This window comes from Dipodomys merriami, unplaced genomic scaffold, assembly GCF_024711535.1.
Source record: "Dipodomys merriami isolate MVZ:Mamm:240054 unplaced genomic scaffold, mDipMer1.0.p SCAF_2, whole genome shotgun sequence".
NCBI classification, from domain to species: domain Eukaryota; kingdom Metazoa; phylum Chordata; class Mammalia; order Rodentia; family Heteromyidae; genus Dipodomys; species Dipodomys merriami.
The window spans coordinates 43,405,752-43,431,039 of NW_027203381.1; the positions used below are offsets into that span (position 1 = coordinate 43,405,752).

At 40.1% G+C, this 25,288-nt stretch overlaps 1 protein-coding gene across 1 annotated transcript; it reads left to right on the forward strand.

Moving 5' to 3' along the window:
• Positions 1-23,972: 23,972 nt before the first annotated feature.
• On the forward strand, positions 23,973-24,180 carry LOC138831612 (large ribosomal subunit protein eL39-like). The gene has a single exon (XM_070028663.1). The coding sequence runs from the start codon at positions 23,973-23,975 to the stop codon at positions 24,126-24,128; it is 156 nt and encodes a 51-aa protein (XP_069884764.1). The 3' UTR covers positions 24,129-24,180.
• The last annotated feature ends 1,108 nt before the right edge of the window (positions 24,181-25,288 follow it).

The following is a 25,288-nucleotide window of genomic DNA, read 5'->3' on the forward strand; positions in this document are numbered from 1 at the left end:
CTACCACAGATGACTGGCAAGTTCCAGCCCAATTATGAAGTAGACAAATGTGGGCATTAGAAAAACATGCTTACAAGCTATCTTCCCATCACCTCCTAGCTCTGAAGGGCCAAGCACGTAAGTGACTCCAGGATCTGACACCACCTCTGCCATCCAAGCAGTGGCTTTAACTGCCTCTGGATGCTCTATCACTTTTGTCCCAGGAGTATCTCCTTCACATTAGGATAAATGCCCCATTGGCATTTCCCTAGGTCAGTCACTGGACTTGAACTCAGGACCTGAGCACTGTCCCTCAGCTCTCCAGCTCTAGGCTAGCACTCTGCCACTTTGAGGCCCAACACAATTCTGCCTGCTTTTCCAGCATTCCACTGGCTGATTAGAGATGACCATCTCACAGGGACATTTCTCTGTGGAGTCTGGCTTCGAACTGCAGTTCTCAGATCAATGAGTCTAACAAAAGACCACTTTACTCCAATTAAAAGCAAGAAAGATGGTCACTAGAAGTAGTATTTTAAGCATGGTCATACCTGGAACTTATTATGGGCCTAAGTTACATCTGACAAATTGTAAGAATTCCCTGTCCTTTTCTGTAGGCCTGCCTGCAATTGTTACCAAAAACCACAAGGAATAGAATAGCAACTAAACAATCATTTTGGCAGCCCTAATTTTTCAACTTTATATCTTATATCCAGAAACTCATTCCTGATTAAAAAAAAAAACTTTAACTAACTTTTTTTTTTTTTTTGGGGGGGGGGGGGTCCGGTCGTGGGGCCTGAACTCTGGGCATGGGCACTATCCCTCAGCTCTTCAGCTCAAGGCTAGCGCTCTACCACTTGAGCCACAGCACAACTTCCAGCTTTTTTCTTTTTTCTTATGTGGTGCTGAGGAATCGAACCCAGGGCCTCAGGCATGCAAGGCAAGCACTCTACCACTGAGCCAACTTCCCAGACCAAAAACTTTAACTAACTTCTGCTTTAACACTTCACATTTTAGCTCCCATTTTTATTTGTATTTTTTTTTAAAAATCTTGAAACACTGGGTTTTAGGTACTGCCTATTTCCTTTTAACCACTAGTTTTAAAATAGGCATTTTTCAGGCTGGGAAGGTGGCTCAGTGGTAGAGTGCTTGCCTTGCGTTCATGAGGCCCTGGGTTCAATTCCTCAGTACCATATAAGCATAAAAAGCTGGAAGTGGTGCTGTGGCTCCAGTGGTACAGCACTAGCTTTGAGCTAAAGAGCTTAGGGACAGCACCCAGGTCCAGAATTCAGGCCCCATGACCGGCAAAAAAAAAAAGGCATTTTTCACCTGCAGGCTGAGTTTAACTCCTTAAGAACCTTTAAATTCAAATGACAATTTTTTTTCTCTTTTTTATTTTTTTTAATTGTAAAGATGCTGTACAGAGGGGTTGCAGTTACATGAGTAAGGCAATGAGTGCATTACTTGTAGATCATTGTTACCCCTTCCCTTACTTGTTGTTGTCCCCCTATCCCTTCCCTCCCCTACTTCCTCCTCTCCCCCCATTCCTCCCCCTACCCAAAGATGTAAGGTTCATTTCCAATATACTGTCCTGTGGGTATCCTTGTTGCAATGGGTCATCATGTGCCCTTATTTCAGCGTTTTTGTTATTCCCCTCCCCAGATTAGACATATGCTTATATAAGATGCAGGGTACCAAAATCAAGTATAGTGACAACAAGGAGAAAGAACATACAAAGGGGAACATACAGTAGGGGAAAGAATATACAAAGAAAACAACAAAAACAACAAAAAATAAAATCACATGGTATATTTAAAACAATAACAATAAAGACAGACCTCTTATGCTCATATTTTGGGGTTCATTTCACTTAGCATCATCTTTTTTTATTTTAATTTTTATTTTTTGTGAACATACTGTACAGAGGGGTTACAATTACATGGGCAAGATAATGAGTACATTTCTTATCAAGCATTGTAGCCTCCTCCTTTGTTTCCCCTTCTCATCCTCCCCCCACCCCCACCACCTAATCCCTCCCCCCCAACCAAAGTTGTAAAGTTCGTTTTTGACAGGACCACTTGTACTTCTCATAGTTGCATCGGGTCCACCTGTATCCTTAAACGACTTGTTTTTTCCCATCTCCTCCACAAATTATACCAACATCAAATATAGTGAAAGTAGGGGTTATACTGTGGGGGAGGGACATACAAAGCAACAAAGAAATAATCTTATAAGTGCATTAGAAACAAATGCATGAAAGAAAAAAAACATTTAAATACTTATCTAAGGGTTCATTTTCCTAACATCACATTATCTGACCTTTTCTGCTTGACTCAGATATATCTTAGATATTGCAAATAAGGGAAACCATGGAACCTTTGTTTCTTTGGGCTTAGCTTGCTTCACTTAATATAATTTTTCCAAGCCTTTCCATTTGCTAACAAATGGGGAAATGTCATTCTTTCTGATGGAGGCATAGAATTCCATTGTTTATATATACCACATTTTCTTGATCCATTCATCTACTAAGGGGCATCTGGGTTGGTTCCATATCTTAGCTATGGTAAATAATGCTGCAATAAACATAGTTGTGCTGGTAGCTTTAGTGTGGTCTTGTTTGTAAACATTTGGGTAAATGCCCAAAAGAGGGATTGCTAGGGGACCTCTATGTGAAGTCTTTCCAGGAACCTCCATACTGCTTTCCAAAGTGGTTGAACAAGTTTACACTCCCACCAACAATGAAGTAAGGTTCCCTTCTGTCCACATCCCCTCCAGCATCTGTTGTTGTTAGAGTTGTTGATTATAGCCATTCTAGCTGGGGTGAGGTGGTATCTCAATGTTGTTTTGAGGTTGAGCATTTCTTCATGTGTCTGTTGGCCATCCTTCTTTCTTCTTCAGAGAAGTTTCTCTTCAACTCTTTAGCCCACATATTTATTGGGCAGTTGGTTCTTTGAGGATTTGTTTTTGGGGGATTTAATTTTTGAGCTCCAAGTATATTTTAAATATGAGACCCTTGTCTGTTGTATGGCTAGTGAAGATCTTTTCCCAATCTGTTGGCTTTCTATTGATTTTGCTAGCTATGTCCGTTGCTATGCAGAAACTCTGCAACTTCATACAATCCCATTTGTCCAACTTTTCTTTGATTTGTTGTGTTTCTGGGTCTCTATTCAGAAAATTTGGGCCTGAGCCAAGGAGGCCTAGGATTTCTCCTATTCCATCCTGTAATGTTTTCAGAGTGTTTGCTTTGACTCCGAGGTCTTTGATCCATTTGGAATTGATTCTGCTGCAGGGTGATATATAAGGATCTAGTTTTAGTTTTCTGCAAATAGTTAACCAATTTTGCCAGCACCATTTACTGAAGAGGCTGTCTTTCTTCCATTGTATTATTTTAGCTCCCTTATCGAAGATTAGTTGGCTATAGGTCTGTAGGTTCATTTCTGGGTTTTCAATTCTATTCCATTGGTCTTGAGGTCAGTTCTTATGCCAGTACCAAGCTGTTTTGATTACTATGGCTTTATAGTAGAGTTTGAAATTTGGTATTGATATTCCACCAGCAGTGTTCTTTCCGTTGAGGAGCGTTTTTGTTATTCGGGGTCTTTTATTGTTCCATATGAATTTTTGGATTGCCTCTTCTATTTCCTTGAAGAATGAGGTTGGAATTTTGATAGGTATCGCATTGAATTTGTAGATAGCCTTGGGAAGTATTGCCATTTTCAAGATGTTAATCTTTCCAATCCAGGAGCATGGGAGGTTTTGCCATTTTCTAAGTTCTGTTTGGATTTCCTTTTTCAAGATTTTAAAGTTTTCATCATAGAGGTCCTTCACTTCTTTGGTTAAGTTAATTCCTAGGTATTTTATTTTTTGAGGGGCTATTAAAAATGGAGTTACTTTCCTAATTTCAGCCACACTTTTCTCATTGTTGGCATACAGAAAAGCCATTGATTTTGGGGGGTTAATTTTATACCCTGCTACTTTGCCAAAGTTTTTTTTTTATTTAAATTTTATTTTATTTTATTTGAGAACATACTGTACAGAGGGGTTAAAATTACATTAGCAGGATAATGCATACATTTCGTACCAAGCATAGCAGCCTCCTCCTTTGTTTACCCTTCACCTCCCTTCCCAGCCTTTTCCCCCTCACCCAATCATACCCCCCTCCCCCCCCCACACCGACATTGTAAAGCTTGCTATGACATGACATTTTGTAATTCTCCTTGTTGCAAGAGGTCCACCTGAATCCTTAAACGACTTGTTTGTCCCCATCTCCTCCACATGTTATACTGACATCAAATAAAGTGAAAGCAGGGGTTACACTGTGGGGGAGGGACATACAAAGCAACAAAGAAATAATCTTATAAATGCGTTAGAAACACATGCATGAAAGAAACGAAAACATTAAAATACATATTTAAGGGTTCGTTTTCCTAACATCACATTATCAGACCTTTTCCGCTTGATTCATACCTATACTAGATATTGCAAATAAGGGAAACCATGGGACCTATGTTTCTTTGGGCCTGGCTTACTTCACTTAATATAATTTTTTCCAAGTCTTTCCATTTCCTAACAAATGGGGAAATGTCATTCTTTCTGATGGAGGCATAGAATTCCATTGTGTATATATACCACATTTTCTTGATCCATTCATCTACTGAGGGGCATCTGGGTTGGTTCCAGATCTTAGCTATGGTAAATAATGCTGCAATAAACATAGTTGTGCTGGTAGCTTTAGTGTGGTCTTGTTTGTATACATTTGGGTAAATGCCCAAAAGTGCGATTGATGGATCATAGGGGAGATCTATGTGAAGTCTTTTGAGGAACCTCCATACTGCTTTCCAAAGTGGTTGAACAAGTTTACATTCCAACCAACAATGAAGTAAGGTTCCTTTGTGTCCACATCCCCTCCAGCATCTGTTGTTGTTAGAGGTCTTGATTTTTGCTGTTCTAACTGGAGTGAGGTGATATCTCAATGTTGTTTTGATTTGCATTTCTTTTATGGCTAGGGATGTTGAACATTTCTTCATGTGTCTATTGGCCATCCTTCTTTCTTCTTCAGAGAAGCTTCTCTTTAAGTCTTTCGCCCACTTATTTATTGGGCAGTTGTTTCTTTGAAGATTTGTTGTTGGGTGGTTTAATTTTTTGAGTTCCAAGTATATTTTAGATATGAGACCCTTATCTGTTGTATGGCTAGTAAAGATCTTTTCCCAATCGGTGGGCTTTCTATTGATCTTGCTAGCTATGTCATTTGCCATGCAGAAGCTCTGCAACCTTATGCAATCCCATTTGTCCAACCTTTCTTTGATTTGTTGTGTTTCCGGGTCTCTATTCAGAAAATTTCGGCCTGAGCCAAGGAGACCTAGGGTTTCTCCTATTCCATCCTGTAATGTTTTCAGAGTGTCTGCTTTGACTTCAAGGTCTTTGATCCATTTGGAGTTGATTCTGGTGCAGGGTGATATATAAGGATCTAGCTTTAGTTTTCTACATGTAGTTAACCAATTTTGCCAGCACCATTTACTGAAGAGGCTGTCTTTCTTCCATTCTATTGTTTTAGCTTCCTTATCGAAGATTAGATGGCTATAGGTCTGTAGGTTCATTTCTGGGTTTTCAATTCTATTCCATTGGTCCTGAGGTCTGTTCTTATGCTAATACCAAGCTGTTTTGATTACTATGGCTTTATAGTAGAGTTTGAAATTTGGTATTGATATTCCTCCAGCAGTGTTCTTTCCATTGAGAAGTGTTTTTGCTATTCGGGGTCTTTTATTGTTCCATATGAATTTTTGGATTGCCTCTTCTATTTCCTTGAAGAATGAGGGTGGAATTTTGATAGGTATTGCGTTGAATTTGTAGGTAGCCTTGGGAAGTATTGCCATTTTCACGATGTTAATCTTGCCAATCCAGGAGCATGGGAGGTTTTGCCATTTTTTAAGTTCTGTGTTGATTTCCTTTTTCAAGATTTTAAAGTTTTCATCATAGAGGTCCTTCACTTCTTTAGTTAAGTTAATTCCTAGGTATTTTATTTTTTGTGGGGCTATTACAAATGGAGTTACTTTCCTAATTTCAGCCACACTTTTCTCATTGTTGGCATACAGAAAAGCCATTGATTTTTGGGGGTTAATTTTATAACCTGCTACTTTGCCAAAGTTTTTAATCAGCTTGAGTAATTTGGGAGTGGAGTCTATGGGATTCTTTAAATACTAGATCATGTCATCTGCAAAGAGGGAGAGTTTTATTTCTTCTTTCCCTATTTGGATCCCCTTTATGTCTGCATCTTGTCTTATTGCTGTAGCTAGGCATTCTAATACTAGATTGAAGAGAAGTGGAGAGAGTGGGCATCCTTGTCTTGTTCCTGAGTTAAGAGGAAATGGCTTTAGTTTTTCACCATTAAGTATAATGCTGGCTTTAGATTTGTCATATACAGGCTTTATTGTATTGAGGAATGTTCCACGGATTCCTAATTTTTCCAAAACCTTCATCATAAAGGGGTGTTGGATCTTGTCGAATGCTTTTTCTGCATCTATTGAGATAACCATGTGGTTCTTATCCTTGCTCCTGTTGATGTGATGAATAATATTAATTGATTTGCGTATATTGAACCTGTTTTGCATCCCTGAAATGAATCCTGTTTGATCGTGGTGTATGATTTTTTTTGGATGAATTGTTGATGTCGATTGGCCAAAATTTTGTTGAGAAGTTTTGCATCAATGTTCATCAAAGAAATGGGTCTATAGTTCTCTTTCTTTGATGAGTCCCTGCCTGGTTTTGGGATGAGGGTTATGATGGCTTCATAGAATGTGTTCGGTAGTGAGCTTTCTCTTTCAATTTCATTGAGGAGTTGGAGGAGTATTGGTGTGAGCTCTGCTTTGAAGGCCTTGTAGAATTCCGCTGTAAAACCATCTGGTCCTGGACTTTTCTTAGCTGGGAGGTATCTTATTGCTGTTTCTATTTCAATGCTTGATATGGGCCTGTTAAGCTGGTTTAACTCATCTTGGTTTAGTTTTGGCTTGTCAATATTTGCTAGGAAAAGGTCCATCTGTCAAGTTCTCAAACTTATTAGCATAAAGTTTTGAGAAGTATTCCCTTATAATGTTCTGAATCTTGGTTGTTTCCGTGGTGATGTTTCCATTCTCATCTCTGAGTTTATTAATTTGGGTGTGTTGTCTTCTTTTTCTGATAAGATTTGCTAAGGGTCTGTCAATTTTGTTAATTTTTTCAAAGAACCAACTCTTTGTTTTGTTGATTCTTTCTATAGTTTTTTTGGATTCTAATTCATTTATTTCTGATTTAATTTTAATTATTTCTTTCCATCTACTGGATTGGGGTTTATCTCGCTGTTCTTTTTCAAGGAGGTTCAGAAGTCTCAGTAAATTGTTGGTTTCAGATCTCTCCAATTTGTTGATGTAGGAGCTCAGAGCTATAAACTTGCCTCTGAGTACTGCCTTTGCTGTGTCCCAGAGGAGCTGGTAATTTGTGTGCTCATTTTTGTTGAATAGCATGAACATTTTAATTTCCTTTCTAATCTCTTCCATGACCCACTTGTGATTCAGCTGTGTGTTGTTCAGCCTCCATGTGTTACTGGACTTTCTTTGGTGGCTTTTGGTGTTGAGTTCTAATTTTATTCCCTTGTGGTCAGAAAGAATGCAAGTTATAACTTCAATGTTTCTGAATTTGGACAAGTTACTTAGCATCATCTTATATGACCATATATACATGGCTTTTGAGCCTTTCAGCTCATCCGATAAGATTATCCTATATGTACACTAATTATTGCAAATAAGGAAAAACATGGGACATAAGTTTCTTTGGGACTGGGTTACTTCACTTAATATGATTTTTTTCCAAGTCTTTCCATTTCCTAACAAATGGGGTGGTCTCATTCTGGTGGAAGCATAGAATATATATATATATATATATATATATATATATATATATATATATATATATACATATATACCACATTTTCTTGATTCACTCATCTACTAAGGGGCATCTGGGTTGGTTCCATATCTTAGCTATGGTTAATAATGCTGAGACAAACATAGTTGTGCTGGTAACTTTAGTATGGCCTTGCTTGTGATCATATGGGTAAATGCCCAAAAGTGGGATTGCTGGGTCATAGGGGAACTGTATGTAGAGTCTTTTGAGGAACCTCCTTACTGCTTTCCAAAGTGGTTGGACAAGTTTACACTCCCACCAACAATTCAGTAAGGTTCCCTTTTGGCCATATCCCCTCCAGCATCTGTCATTATTAGATTTTTTTTCAGGTAAGGTGTAGGTTTATTCATCATTCTGGCTGGCACCAGGCCACGTTGGCCCTCCACACGGCTGGGAAAGGCCTGGGAAAGACCTAGGAAAGAGGTGGGAAAAAGCTGGGAAAGAACTAGGAAAGAGCTAGAAAAGAGAGCATCTGGGCCTGGGCTAGGCCTTATCTTGGGTATGGGCAAAGAAAGGTGTGGCCACATCAAATTCAGATGTGACCTCATCAGATGCAGATGTGACCTCTTCCAGGTGTGACAGTTGCTTAGATAATGCAGGTACTGGGTGGAGACTTTGCTGTGAGGAGGGTAGAGTCTTCTCTCCTTGAGGAGCGGACCTTACATTCCAGCTTTTTAATATTCATGAAATAGGGCGTGGATTCTCTTTGGCTACTTTCTGCTAACAAGGGGCATTGACAATAGGATTAAAAGGCTGGAATTTGGTCCTCTCCCAGAGAAGACAGGAAACAGCAGCTGTCCCTTGGTGGCGTGAGTCCTTAGATGAAGTCTGGAGGAGGCAAGTCTCTTAACTGAAGTCTGGAGCAAGTCTCATGAGGCATTGAGGGGCTGGAAAAAATACTAGAGAGCAAATAAATGACAAGAGGAAGGACTTGGGGCTGAAAAATATTGATAGAAATGTCCCTAGCTACTTCTGACATCTGGTGACTAGGTAGAAGAGAAGTCAGGTAACAAAGGCAAGAATGTAAATTCTTGTCCACTTAATAGGTAGACAAGTATGGACATTCAATGGGCAGGCTTCTTACTTCTATTGACCCTCTGGCTCTGGTTAATTTTGAAAGGGCAGGCACAAAGTGGCTGATGTGATATCATCTCCTCTTACTCCTGTCCATGTTCCCTTGTTCCCCAGACTAACTGAGTCTAGGTGCTCATTGCTAGGATGGCTTGTCCCAGTTGGTATTCATGGAGGTTTGAACTCAAGGTCTGGGCACTGTCCTCGAGCACTTCTGCTCATGGCTAGCACTGAACCACTTTGAGTTATAGTGCCACTTGTAGTGTTTGCTGGTTAGAGATAGTGTCTTGAGCCATACTTCCAGCCTGGCTCTTTGCAGGTTAGTTGGGAGATGGAGTCTTAGGGATTTTTCAGCTGGGGCTGGCTTTGAACTGCATTTTTTGCCACAAAAATAAAAACCCTTTATTATTTCCAATTAAAGCAACAAGGAGATCAAGTAGAATAAGTAGAGCTTACCTGCTCCTTAACTGACCAACAATTATTCTGCAGTAACAAAACTCATTAGATGTGATGAGAATTTTAGCACAGATATGCCCAGTATTTTAGAACCACATAGTCAGTAGTAGAATATAAAACACACACAAAAAAAGGCAAAACTCAAAACCTAAAATTTTGACATCAATGTTTAGACATCTTTGCTAACAAAGCATATCAGTTGGGCCTCAGTTACCAGGGCCTGTGAAAAGAGCAACTTGTTAGCAAGGTACCTTAGAATAGATGGATGGAGGGGCTGGGAAGATGGTCAGTGGTAGAGTGCTTGCCTTGCCTGCCTGAGGCCCTGGGTTCGATTCCTCAGCACAACATAAGCAAAATGAAATAAGCCGGAAGTAGCGCTGTGGCTCAAGTGGTAGAGTGCCAGCCTTGAGCTGAAGAGCTGAGGGACAGCGCCCAGGCCCAGAGTTCAGGCCCCATGACCAGATCCAAAAAAAAAAAAAAAAAAGAATAGATGGATGGAGTAGTAAGCTTGGTAGAAGGTTAAGGGTCAGATGGGACCAAAAAGCTTGGTGGAAGGTTAAGGGTCAGATGGGGCCAAACCCTTAACCCACCATGTGGCCAAGATGGCGAACTCAAGATGGCGAATTTCTGAAAAATTGCAAAGAAAGCCTGAACAAATAGATCAAGCCTAGTTTGGCTAGCCTTTGAGAGGGAGCCTAGAGGGGGGTCCCCGGGACCCAGCCTGCATCGCACTCTTCAGGGCACAAGTCAAAATGTAGAAAAGAGAAAGGGAGAGATAGGGAAAGTTGGACATGACTGGCAGAAAGAGAGCAAAGAGAACCTGAAAGTAAACAGACTTCTGACCATTTACGTTTGCAGTGACAAAACCTGTCTACATCTGAGAATGGCATAAAAATGAGGTGCTCTGGCTTTCCAGGGAGTGCAGGAGGCATTTCAAAGGGGTTTCACAGCTCGGCGTGACTCGCAGCACCCCATTAAATATGTAGGAGAGTCAGTCTGGTGAGTGAAGGAGACCTGACCGGGCAGAAGTGGCGTCCTGACTTCCCCCAGAGCCCTCTAGAGAGAAATGGCCAAGCCCCCAAAACCAAGCTTCCTCAGCTTCAGAGGTGACTGGCCTTTCAGCTAAAGGCTGTAGGAGTTCTCTGGCGTGGCGCCACGTCTGGACAGAGACTGAGTGACAGAGAGCCGTAGAGAGTAGTTTCACCCACCAGAGTAGAGAAGTGGTGTGGACGTGGATGTGAAGGCTAGCAATAGTATTGATACGCTGTGTCCGCAGCAGACAGATGAGTTCACAAATGGCTGTCAGAACTGTGGGTATTCCTCAGAGCAAAAAGGGAAGAACAAACAAAAAAGAAAAAAAAACAGAGAGGAATCCCACCTTTCCTGACTTTAAGCCCTTCCCGGGTTTTGGCACCATTTATGTTAGGTTTTTAAAAAGAGGTAGCTGAGTAAGAATAGCACCACGCACAAGGTGTAGGTTTATTCATTGTTCTGGCTGGCACCAGGCCACGTTGGCCCTCCACGCAGCTGGGAAAGGCCTGGGAAAGACCTGGGAAACAGGTGGGAAAGAACTAGGAAAGAACTAGGGAACAGCTAGAAAAGAGCTAGAAAAGAGCTAGATTTTTTTTTTTATTAAAGCCATTCTAACCAGGGTGAGGTGGTATCTCAAAGTTGTTTTGGTTTGCATTTCTGTTATGGCTAGAGAAGTTGAGCATTTCTTCATGTGTCAATTGACCATTCTTATTTCCTCTTCAGAGAAGTCTCTCTTTAAATCTTTAGCCCGCTTGTTGATGGAGCAGTTGTTTCTTTGAGGATTTGTTTTTGGAGGGTTTAATTTTTTGAGTTCTAAGTATATTTTAGATATCGAGTTCTTGTCTGTTGTATAGCTAGTGAAGATCTCCCAGTCTGTGGGCTTTCTATTGATCTTACTAGCTATGTCTTTTGCCATGCAGAAGCTCTGCAGCTTCATGCAATCCCATTTGTCCAACTTTTCTTTGACTTGTTGTATTTCTGGATCTTTATTCAGAAAGTTTTGTCCTGTGCCAAGGAGCCCTAGAGTTTCTCCTATTCCTTGCTATAATGTTTTGTGGTGTCTGGTTTTACTTCGAGGTCTTTGATCCATTTGGAGTTGATTGTGATGCAGGGTGATATATAAGAATCTAGCTTTAGTTTTCTACAGGTGTTTAACTAATTTTGCCAGCACCATTTACAGAACAGAATGTCTTTCTTCCATTCTAGTTTTTGTCTCCCTTATCAAAGATCAGGTGGATATAGGTCTGTGGTTTCATTTCTGGATCTTCAGTTCTATTCCACTAGTCTTCAGGTCTATTCTTGTGCCAGAACCAAGCTGTTTTGATTACAATGGCTTTGTAGTAGAGTTTGAAGTCTGGTATTGATATTCCTCCAGCACTGTTCTTTCTGCTAAGGATTATTTTTGCTATTTGGGGTCTTTTAGTGTTCCATATGAATTTTGGGGTTGCCTCTTCTATTTCACTGCAGAATGAGGTTGGGATATTGATGGGTATTTTACTGAATTTGTAGATAGCCTTTGTCAGTATTGCCATTTTCACGATGTTAACCCTCCCTTTCCAGGAGCATGGGTTCTTCTGCCTCCCCTATGTCCATGTTCCAGTCCGTTGATGGTGTCTTTGATTTGTTGTAGTGGTAGGTTTTCCTAATTGCTTGTTTGGTTTCTCAAATCAGCTTATTTGGGTGCACAGAAAAAAGTTCTGCTTTACAGGCTTGGGGACCTTCTTCCCAGACCAAACAGCAGGATCTGCTTTTTCTATTTTTTCTTTGTGCTGCCGGGAGGAGGTGGCTGGAGACTGCAGTTTGTTGCTGCTGGGAATGAGCTTGTGTGTGGCTGGGGTTTTGGCCTGTCTGGAGTCAGTGGTTTTTCCCAAATTGAGGAGTCCCCTTTGGGTCACTAACCTGTATCCTCTGTCGGCTTTTGTAGCCTGTCCAGTTTTTGTTTATTATTTTTAATGAATTTTAGTGAGATTCCTGCAGTTGGCTGAGCTGCCAGTTCAGCTGGGGTAGGGGTGAAAGTTCTTTGCTTCCTGCTGGGGGTTGTGGCTGCCTTTCTGTGCTCACCAGGGAGTGAAGGGTGATCAGCCCTTCTGGGCCACACAGTCTTCCCCTGGGCAGATCCTACTCTCACAAGTCCATTTCCTTGACCTGAAGAAAAATGGTGCTGCCTACTGCTTTTGTGTCCCAAGGTATCTGCTAGCTGTTATGGCAGAGTCTATGCCCATATCCAATAAGGCATCGTTCTCCCGTGGTGGAGGGCAGGGAAGTGCCTTCCCAGAGCTGTTCTGTGGGAAGGAGTCAGGGTACTCACGGTTTCCCTTGGCTCTTTGGCCCATCCCCATCTGTGCTGGTGGTCAGCAGGATGTGGAATTCAACTCCTGATTGTTCAGTCCACACTGGAGGTGGGTAAAGGGATGTGGCCCTCCATCTCTGGCCATTTGCTTCGGCCTTGTCTGGCTGGTCACAGGGCAGCTGCTCATGCTCAAATGTGTCTTCTGATACAAACTGCCTGAATTTTTCCCCGCTAGGCAGAATCTCTGTACTAATATGGCTCACTTGGTGTGATTTTCCTGTTGTGAATTATTTCCTGAACTGCAAAAGCTGATTTCTTAGAGAGAGCTCACATATAGCCCAGCTAGATCTCCACCATCTTCCTCCGGTTTTCAAATGACCATTTTTATTGCAAAAAATTACAAGCACTAGCACCATACCAAAAATCCATAGTTAACACCTTTATGCTTTTAAAAAAATACATTCAATTGCAAAATAGCATCAAACCACATTATAAACTTTTTAAATATTTAACTCTCCTTTAAGCTTTTTAATTTTTTTTTAAATTGTATTTTATTTTATTTGAGAACATACTGTACAGAGGGGCTACAATTACATGGGCAGGATAATGCATACATTTCTTACCAAGCATTGCAGCCTCCTCCTTTGTTTACCCTTCACTTCCCTTCCCCGCCTCCCCCCTCCCCCCACCCAATTTTACCCCCCTCCATCCCCCCAATTATACCCCCCTCCCCCCCACACCAAAATTGTAAAGCTGGTTTTGACATGACATTTTGTACTTCTCATTGTTGCAACAGGTCCACCTGAATCCTTAAACGACTTGTTTGCCCCCATCTCCTCCACATGTTATACTGACATCAAATATAGTGAAAGCGGGGGTTACACTGTGGGGGAGGGACATACAAAGCAACAAAGAAATAATCTTATAAATGCATTAGAAACACATGCATGAAAGAAACGAAAACATTAAAATACATATTTAAGGGTTCATTTTCCTAACATCACATTATCTGGCCAGCTTTTTAATTTTAATACATCCCAAGAGGCAGTTTTAAAAATACCAATTGTATCATTTACATTTTTTTTTCGGTCGTGGGGCTTGAACTCTGGGCCTGGGCGCTGTCCCTCAGCTTTTCAGCTCAAGGCGAGTGCTCTACCACTTGAGCTACAGCGCCACTTCCAGTTTTCTGGTGGTTTATTGGAGATAGGAGTCTCACGGTCTCTCCTGCCCGGGCTGGCTTTGAACCGCGATCCTCAGATCTCAGCCTCCTGAGTAGCTAGGATTACAGGCGTGAGCCACCAGCGCCCGGCTCTATCATTTACATTTTTACTATCAGGTTTTATTGTCCATCTGCAAGGAAAAGAAACAGGACATAGATATCCCTCTATTTGCCCATCTTATAGAATGGGCATATGCCCATCTGACTCTCCAGGGTTTGATGAACTGTCTTTGTGAGAGCTTACCCTTTACCATCATATGTGGACTCCCGCTAGGACCTGTACCACCATGCGTGGATGGGCTGAGCTGTACCTTTTGCCAGATCACTCCTCATACCTGAAGATAAATTCACAGGGTTTATTTCTTGTCCTTACCTCTTGATCTCTGACTGAGATAAAACCCAAAGCAGTTCCAAACAGGCAGAACAGACAATGTCTTAACAGTAATAAACAAACCTTTATAACCAAATTTTTAATACGTTAGCCCCAAATTTTAGCAGTGGATGGAAATAAGTTTCAAGTTTCCAATGTCTTTTTGTTAAGCTAGATTACTTAATTGCAGTATAAACAGTCTTATTTATTAGAATTAAAAAGGTGGTTGTTTAAAACAAACAACTTTTTAACCAAAATTTTTCTTTAAAACAATGCAATAATTCTCTAAAACTTTTGGTAATGTCCAAACTTTATAACATTTTGAAGTTTTAAACCTTACCTCATCCATTTTTTTTTCTTTTTTACAACATGCTCAGTTTTTATCTTAAACATGTTTACTTACATATACTCTTGTGCACAAAAACTCTCCAGGTCCTGAGTCACACATTTCCAAATGGCCCGTGCAATCTGGGGGTCTCAGGTCTCCTCTGCAAGCCACCCTACATTGCATGTGGGCCACTCAAGTTCACAGAGAGCTCTTAATTTGCCTGGAGAGAGATGGACACGGTAGCCAGTGCCTGCCTCAAAGCCATCTCTAAAATTTGAAAGCATACATTCCAATTGGGTCTTCAGGGAACTGAAACTGATGCCTGCATCTAAAAAAAAAGACTGAAATACACAAACAAAACAAAGAGACAGACAAACTCAAACTCAGGACAAACAGTAGGTGGCCACCGTGCATTCACACAACTCTACTGAAGAGTAGGGTAATGTCTCACTCTTTATTCCAGCACAAGAGTCTATGGGTGTGTCTTATTGTGTCCATACAGAGAGTACCATAGCAGAAAACAGAACTGCATGCTCATCAAGAATTTGAACTGGCCAATGGTCTCACATCCATGTCAGAATCCATTCGACCTGTTCCTTGAGGATCCTTCCTGAATCTCATGTCCAGGCCCTCAAAAACAGAGTCTTGATTATAAGGAAATTCATCAGTAAAAGGAAATTTGTCAATAGCCAATTATAACCAGCCAGGGCTACTCCTAGGTATAGGGATCCCAGGAGGCTGAGTACTGTTTCTTTTCCTTGCAGATGGACAATAAAACCTGATGGTAAAAATGTAAATGATAAAATTGGTATTTTTAAAACTGCCTCTTGGGATGTATTAAAATTAAAAAGCTTAAAGGAGAGTTAAATATTTAAAAAGTTTATAATGTGGTTTGATGCTATTTTGCAATTGAATGTATTTTTTTAAGCATAAAGGTGTTAACTATGGAGCATTTGATCTAGAATTGACTGTGATCTTTATGTAAATCCTAAAGCATCTAGAGAAAAGCTCACACAACCCCCCCCACACACACACACAGGAGCACACACATATATATCTCTCCTTTTCAATGTTGTTCTCCTTAAATGTATTTAAAGCACTTCTTATACTGAGAATTTGTCATGTGGAGAATCTTGATGACTAGATCTATAATGTTAAACCTCACTGCTCTCAAAGTCTTTGCTACTACCTTAAAGGTAGTGAAGACTTAAAACCAGGCCAACAAAGGTCTGGAGGAAGATGACAGAGGAGAAGCTGGAGGCTAAGCAAGTTCTCACATAGAAAGCAGTTTTAGTGTTTGAGTGAACAGTCCTAGGCTAGAGAATCACACCAAGTGTGCCATCACAGTACAGAGGGTTTGGCCAGAGAGGGAAAATGAAGGCAGCTTGGTCAAGGAGACAGTAGCCACAGTGCCAGTAACCACAGTGATGGCAGCATTGGCAGCAGTGGCAGTGGCTGACGGGCCACCATATCAACAGAGAGAGTCTGGGACAAAGGTGCCAGATGCAGTGTGCGATCATATTCTATTCACCACAAGCAAGAACTGACAAGGAGCAGAAATCTTCATCCTGATAATCACAGACCAGGGACAACCCAGGAACCAAGAGTCTGGTGTGGGTAGAACCCTGACATCCTCACTCCTCATGGAGCAGTGGAGGGAAGGTAGCCCTTCCCCCACCATCAGAGAAGATCTCCATCTTTGATATTGACAAAGGTCCACCAAGCAGCTAGCGCCAACTCAGGCCTTGGAAGAAAACAATAGGAGCCAGTTACCAGATCACAGGAACCTGACCTGACCTGCTTGACTCAGCTCCATCCAGGGGAAAGTCACCACGCCAAGGCAGAAGAAGCTCTGCCCCTGGAGGAGTGACTTTCTTCACTGGGTAAACAGAGACAGAGGCTGCCCCTCCCTACAGCAGCATAGACAAACAATTGAAACTCAGTAAACATAAACCCTGAGAATGGCTCCAGATTGGGCTCTGTGAGTGTCTCAGAAGCTAGCCCCTCAGGAAAAAGTTACTGCTTGCCAATAGGCCTCCACCCTACCCAGAACCTAGCCTCATCACAACAGTTCCAAGCTAGAGGAAACAGCTATGCCCCTCTTTTGTGATACTCACAGCAGATCTCCCTCCCACTGACTTACCCTGGGAGGAGGATCAAAAACTCCTGGGTAAGGCAGAGCTTCTTTCTGCCTGCTCAAAAACACTGACTTAAAAACCAATCAAGCCACAGGAAAACCAAACACCACAAGCAGACCAGAGACTCCAGCAAAAGACTGGATAAGGACACAGGGGAGATACAAGATCTCCCCCACCAAAAAAAAAATTCAAAGAACTCTTTTTCTATCTATTTTTTTAATTTAAAAAACTTTTCTATATTTTTTCTTTCATAATTTTATTTTAGGGGTTAGTGTCCTGTAACACATGGAGGCTGAACAACACACTGTTGAATCACCAGTGGGTCATGGAACAGATTAGAAAGGAAATTAAAATGTTCATGATATTCAACAAAAATGAACACACAAATTACCAGCTCCTCTGGGATACAGCAAAGGCAGTACTCAGAGGCAAGTTCATAGCTCTGAGTTCCTACATCAACAAATTGGAGCAATTTGAAACCAACAATTTAATGAGACATCTGAACCTCCTTGAAAAAGAGAAGCTAAACCCCAATTCAGTAGATGGAAAAAATATTAAAATAAAATCAGAGTTAAATGAATTAGAATCCAAAAAAAAAAACATAGAATCAACACAACAAAGAGGTGGCACTTTGAAAAAATTAAAAAATTGACAGACCCTTAGCAAATCTTATCAAAAACAGAAGAGAATACACCCAAATAAACAAACACAAAGATGAGAATGGAAACATCACTACAGAAATAACCAAGATTCAGAACATTATAAGGGAATACTTCTCAAACCTTTAGGCTACTACATGTGAGAATCTGGAAAAAAAAATGGACAGTTTCCTAGCAAATGTCGACATGCCGAAACTAAAACAAGATGAGTTAAACCAACTTAACCAGCTCATATCAAGCACTGAAATCGAAACAGCAATAAGAGACGTCCCATCTATGGAAAGTCCAAGACTGGATGGATTTATAGCAGAATTCTACAAGGCCTAAAAAGCAGAATTCAAACCAATACTCCTCCAACCCTTCAACAAAATTGAAAGAAAGTTCTCTATCGAATTCTTTCTATGAAGCCATCATAACCTACATCCTCAAACCAGGCAGGGACTCATCAAAGAAAGAGAACTATAGACCCATTTCTTCCATGAATATCAATGCAAAACTTCTGAACAAAATTTTTGCCAATCGACTTCAACAATTCATCCAAAAAAAATCATACACCACAGTCAAACAGGATTCATTTCAGGGATGCAAAGCTGGTTCAATATATGCAAATCAATTAATATAATTAATCACATCAACAAGAGCAAAGATAAGAACCATACGGTTATCTCAATAGATGCAGAAATAGCATTTGACAAGATCCAACATCCCTTTATGATGACGGCTCAAGAAAAATTAGGAATCCATGAAACATTCCTCAATATAATAAAGGCTTTATATGACAAACCTACAGCCAGCATTATACTTAATGGTGAAAAATTAAAACCATATCCTCCAAAGTCAGGAATGAGATAAGGATGTCCACTCTCTCCACTTCTCTTCAAATTTGTATTTGAATGGCTAGCTACAGCAATAAGACAAGATGCAAACATGAAGGGGATTCAAATAGGGAAAGATGTAGTAAAACTCTCCCTCTTTACAGATGACATGATCTTGTATTTAAAGAATCCCACGGATTCCACTCCCAAATTACTTGAGCTGATTGAAAACTTTGGCAAAGTAGCAGGGTATAAAATTAACCCTCAAAAATCAATGGCTTGGGGAGCGGGGAGGATTGGGTGGTGGGGCAAGGGGAGGATGGGAAAGGATGGGAAGGGAAACAAAGGAGGAGGCTACAATGCTTGATAAGAAATGTACTCATTATCTTGCCCATGTAATTGTAACCCCTCTGTACAGTGTTTTCACAATAAAAAAAAACACAAAAAAAAGAATGGCCAATAGACACATGAAGAAATGCTTAATTTCTCTAGCCATAAAAGAAATGCAACTCAGAACAACATCGAGATTCCACCTCACCCCAGTTAGAATGGCTATAATCAAGAACTCTAATAACAACAGATGCTGGAGGAAATGTGACCAAAAGGGAACCCTGCTGCATTGTTGGTGGGAGTGTAAACTTGTTCAACCACTTTGGAAAGCTGTATGGAAGTTCCTCAAAAGACTCCACATAGAGCTCCCCTATGACCCAACAATCCCACTTGTGGGCATTTACCCCAATGATCACAAACAAGGTCATACCAAATCTATCAGCACAGCTATGCATATCACAGCAATATTTACCATAGCTAAGATATGGAACCAACCCAGAGGCCCTCAGTAGATGAATTGATCAAGAAAATGTGATATATGTGTGTTTGTGTGTATGTGGGTGTGGGTGTGTATATATATATACACACACAATGGAATTCTATGCCTCCATCAGAAAGAATGGCATTGCCCCATTTGTTAGGAAATGGAAAGACTTGGAAAAAATTATACTAAGTGAAGTAAGCCAGGCCCAAAGAACATAGGTCCCATGGTTTCCCTTATTTGCAATAACTAGTATATGTCTGGGGCAAGTAGAAAAGGTCAAAAGCTATATACATATGACCAGATATGATGAAATTAAGCAAAATGAACTCCAACATAGGGACACAAGTGTTTTTTTTCTTTCTTTCTATTGTTTCTAATGTATTTATAAGGTGATTTTTTTGTTGCTTTTTAGGTCCCTCCCCCATGGTATAACCCCTGTTTTCATTGTATTTGATATTGGTATAATTTGGGGAGGGAAAGGAAAAAACAAATTATTTAAACAGGGATACAGGTTGACCCATTGCAACAATTAGATGTGGAAAAACAAACTTTACAATTTAGGCGGGGAGGGGGGAGTAGTGTGACTGTGGAGATGGGAAGAAAGGGATGGTAGGGGAAAAACAAAGGAGGAAACAATGCTTGATAAGAAATGTATTCATTACCTTGCTCATGCAACTGTAACCCCTCCTCTGTACAGTATTCTCACAATAAAAAACTTATTTTAAAAACAGGATTTTTTCTTTGTTGCTGTTTTTAACATACTATGTGTTTTTTTCCTTTTTTTTTAAATAAGTTTTTACTGTGAAAATACTGTACAGAGGGGTTACAATCACATGAGCAAGGTAATGAGTACATTTCTTATCAAGCCTTTGTTGTTGTTGTTGTTGTTTCTTTTGTGTGTTCTTCCCTGTATAGTATAAACCCTGTTTTCACTGTATTTGATTCTGGTGCCCTGCATCTTGTAAATACACTTTATAATTTGTGGAGGGGAAGGGAAGTAACAAAATGTTGAAACAAGGATACAGGTTGAACCGTTGTAACAATGATATGTACAACACACTATGTTGAAAATGAACTTTACTACTTCAAGGGGATGGGGGGAGGGAGGAGTTGGAGAGGTGGGGAGGAAAGGGATAGTAGGGGGAAAACAAAGGAAGAGGTCACAATGCTTGATAGAAAATGTACTCATGGGGCTGGGAAGGTGGCTCAGTGGTAGAGTGCTTGCCTTGCATGCATGAGGCCCTGGGTTCGATTCCTCAGCACCACATAAGCAAAAAGAAAAAAAAACTCATCAAATTCATCAGAAAATGTACTCATTACCTTACTCATTTAACTGTAACCCCTCTGTACACTATCTTTACAATAAAAAAAATTAAGAAGTATTAAGAGAGAAGAAAAGCTTGGACTCTTTATTTATTGTCTATTATTTGAAGAAGCTGAATGAAGCCCCTTTGAGAGAAGTTGCTCTCACACTTTTTCAATCAGGGTTGTTGTTTTCCATGTTATATAAGAAATATTTGCCAAATAAAATACCTAGGAATTAACTTAACCAAAGAAGTGAAGGACCTCTATGATGAAAACTTTAAAATCTTGAAAAAGGAAATCAACACAGAACTTAAAAAATGGCAAAACCTCCCATGCTCCTGGATTGGAAAGATTAACATCGTGAAAATGGCAATACTTCCCAAGGCTATCTACAAATTCAACGCGATACCTATCAAAATTCCACCCTCATTCTTCAAGGAAATAGAGGAGGCAATCCAAAAATTCATATGGAACAATAAAAGACCCCGAATAGCAAAAACGCGCCTCAACGGAAAGAACACTGCTGGAGGAATATCAATACCAAATTTCAAACTCTACTATAAAGCCATAGTAATCAAAACAGCTTGGTATTGGCATAAGAACAGACCTCAAGACCAATGGAATAGAATTGAAAACCCAGAAATGAACCTACAGACCTATAGCCATCTAATCTTTGATAAGGGAGCTAAAACAATAGAATGGAAGAAAGACAGCCTCTTCAGTAAATGGTGCTGGCAAAATTGGTTAACTACATGTAGAAAACTAAAGCTAGATCCTTATATATCACCCTGCACCAGAATCAACTCCAAATGGATCAAAGACCTTGAACTAAAAGCAGACACTCTGAAAACATTACAGGATGGAATAGGAGAAACCTTAGGTCTCCTTGGCTCAGGCCGAAATTTTCTGAATAGAGACCCAGAAGCACAACAAATCAAAGAAAGGTTGGACAAATGGGATTGCATACGGTTGCAGAGCTTCTGCAGGGCAAATGACATAGCTAGCAAGATCAATAGAAAGCCCACCGATTGGGAGAAGATCTTTACTAGCCATACAACGGACAAGGGTCTCATATCTAAAATATACTTGGAACTCAAAAAATTAAATCCCCCAACAACAAATCTTCAAAGAAACAACTGCCCAATAAATAAGTGGGTGAAAGACTTAAAGAGAAGCTTCTCTGAAGAAGAAAGAAGGATGGCCAATAGACACATGAAGAAATGTTCAACATCCCTAGCCATAAAAGAAATGCAAATCAAAACAACATTGAGATATCACCTCACTCCAGTTAGAACAGCAAAAATCAAGACCTCTAACAACAACAGATGCTGGAGGGGATGTGGACAGAAAGGAACCTTACTTCATTGTTGGTGGGAATGTAAACTTGTTCAACCACTTTGGAAAGCAGTATGGAGGTTCCTCAAAAGACTTCACATAGATCTCCCCTATGATCCAGCAATCCCACTTTTGGGCATTTACCCAAATGTTTATAAACAAGACCACACTAAAGCTACCAGCACAACTATGTTTATTGCAGCATTATTTACCATAGCTAAGATCTGGAACCAACCCAGATGCCCCTCAGTAGATGAATGGATCAAGAAAATGTGGTATATATACACAATGGAATTCTATGCCTCCATCAGAAAGAATGACATTTCCCCATTTGTTAGGAAATGGAAAGGCTTGGAAAAAATTATATTAAGTGAAGTAAGCCAGGCCCAAAGAAGCATAGGTCCCATGGTTTCCCTTATTTGCAATATCTAGTATAGGTATGAGTCAAGCAGAAAAGGTCAGATAATGTGATGTTAGGAAAATGAACCCTTAAATATGTATTTTAATGTTTTCGTTTCTTTCATGCATATGTTTCTAACGCATTTATAAGATTATTTCTTTGTTGCTTTGTATGTCCCTCCCCCACAGTGTAACCCCCGCTTTCACTATATTTGATGTCAGTATAACATGTAGAGGAGATGGGGGCAAACAAGTCGTTTAAGGATTCAGGTGGACCTGTTGCAACAATGAGAAGTACAAAATGTCATGTCAAAACCAGCTTTACAATTTTGGTGTGGGGGGGAGGGGGGTATAATTGGGTGGGGGGAGGGGGGAGGCTGGGAAGGGAGGTGAAGGGTAAACAAAGGAGGAGGCTGCAATGCTTGGTAAGAAATGTATGCATTATCCTGCCCATGTAATTGTAGCCCCTCTGTACAGTATGTTCTCAAATAAAATAAAATAATATTTAAAAAAAGGAAAAAAAAAGAAATATTTGCCAAAAGAAGAAAGAAAACTAGGTTTCAAGTGCCTTATGTGAAATCTGTACATTTTACCAAGCATCATATATTAATTAATAATGTCGATGTGTACAAAATCAGTATCTGCCATCTTGTGTCTACACTGGTTAACATTTTTTCCTAATTGTATGTATCTTGACATTTGATTGCTTTTTGATGTAGTTTAGGATCAAGGTACAGCTTATGATTAGAAGTTTATTTGTATTTTCATTGTGGGCATCCCTGATTTTAGTGAGTTTATCAAGAAGTGGTTGGATTTACATTGGACTTCTTACAAATCCTTCATATTCTCTTGCTATGAAGTGAAGAAGGTTGAGCAAAATACAAAACTAATCGTCTCTTTTAATCCTCTAAAATTATTACTCTTTGATTTATCCTTCAGTGGCCAATTTCCTGGAATTACCACAGTGGCTATAGCAAACACTTTTGATTTGGGCTTTGGTACAGAATCCCAGGCAAATTTTCCAGTGAATGGAGGTGAAAATGGCATCAGGATGAGACAACCACTGTTTCCTTCTTCCTTCTTGGTTATCTTCTAATTTCAAGAACTCAACGGAGAAACTCTTATGATATATATCTCCATTGTCAAGTTATTTTGATGGGCACTAAAATAGCCAAGGCACCTATTTCCTACTCAAAGTCCACAAATGTGTATTAATTTCTAGAAGCTTTTGCTATAAGTCCCTGAAATTAATTCTGTGTCTATATTATGAAGACTCCATGAGAGTTGTTCATTCCTAAGAGAGTGAAAGTAATTTTTAATTTTTTTTTTTACCAATTAGGTCTACCTTGTCTGATTCATTATAACAGTGAACATTGCCACAGTCTGTATAATTTGCAAAGCCTGAAATATGCATAGTTTTTGCTTTTGCAGCATTTGTTATTTTTCAGTACTTATATATAGGAGTTTCCATTCAACAATGTGGTTTGTGAATTCAAGCCATCTTGATCAATGTCACCCCTTCTCACACTCTCACCCATCCTTCCCAAGCCACTTGTTCCATCACTCTTCTTAATTTTGGAAAATAGATATGACAAATGCATTAGCTGAACCAGGTTAGAGTCAAGAGAGAACTCAAATTGTATAATTCCTTAGAAAGGTGAAAAATCACAGTTCAGCAAAATAAGAAGCCAGGAATCAGGCACATAAAAGAGATGAGGTGGAGTGAAGGGGACAGGGCTAAATGAGAAAAGAGGAAACGAAGGGGAAGGTTCATAGTTTTTACACTAATCAAAAATTTCCAGTTCCAGACTGTGCCTTCCAGAGCTTCTCATCATGTCTTCTCACAAGACTTTCAGAATCAAGCCATTTCTGGCCAAGAAACAAAAGCAAAATCACCCCATTCCACAGTGGATTCGGATGAAAACTGGTAACAAAATCAGGTACAACTCCAAGAGAAGACACTGGAGGAGAACCAAGCTGGGTCTGTAAGGAATTGCTTCAGATGCCCACATATTTATGCTCTACCATGAACCAGTCAAGCTGAAACTTCAATACTGCCTGGACTGACAGTTAGGCATTTTTTAAATTGATTTTTCTTTGGTTATTGTAATAATGGGCACAGTAATAAAAATGTAATAATTACATTTGAATCAAAAAAATTCCAGTTCCAAAGATATGCCCAAAACTCACAGTGGGATTCCACTGGCTGTGTGATCTTCGGGGATTGCCTGTCCAACACACAGAGAAATCAGACATTGCTTCTTCCTACTCCTATGGACTTCTCACATTCATGGCTGCCTAAGAGTGTTCTTACGATTGGTCCCTATTGTAGAGGGTCTCTGGAAATGTGAATTTTGATCTCAAAAGTTCTCTCTGTATTTACATTGTGGATTATATGATCTGAAGAACTACAAAATGGGAGTTGACATCTCTTTACATGTAGTTTAATGGAGGATCCCTTCCCAAAGACTAAAAACTGGTAAGCGTGTGTGGTTCACAAGGCGTTTTCAGATATTCTCTGTCTTTGTCTGTAATGGGAGCCAGTTCTCATTCTAGCTGAAAAGGATGCCTGTGTGAGATGGTCATCACCAGGATTCTCTGTAAGAAAGGACAAAAAACAGAAAGGTGAAATTCAACCAACTGACAGATTTTCATGGGGGTAAAATCCTGGGAAGGGCAACAAAGTCTCCTTTGTTCTGACTGAAGGTGAAATGGGGCAGCTTCCTTACAACTTGGGTTCCTTTAACTATCAGGTGGGAAAAGTGAAGTCCTGGGAGCAGATGACATCAGAATAAGATAGATGCTCCAAGCCAGCCCAGGCAGGAAAGTCCTTGAGAATCTTTCACCTGTCTAACCACCCAAAGGATAGATGTGGAGATGTGGCTCAAGAGGTAAGAGGTTAGCAGTAAGAAAAACAATATCTCAAGCCCTGAGTCCAAATCTCACGATATGTACTAAATAAAAGGAATATATTAAGTCAATGTTTATCTCTGTCACTTAGAGAAGCAGTGACTTCTCTAGCTGTCTCATCGGACATTTTTTTTTTTTTGTCAGTCGTGGGGCTTGAACTCTGGGCCTGAGAGCTGTCCATCAGCTCTTCAGCTGAAGGCGAGTGCTCTACCTCTTGAACTACAATGCCACTTCCGGGA

Coding starts and splice junctions, on each gene's coding strand:
- LOC138831612 (XM_070028663.1), top strand. CDS start 23,973: ATGTCTTCTCACAAGACTTTCAGAATCAAGCCATTTCTGGCCAAGAAA.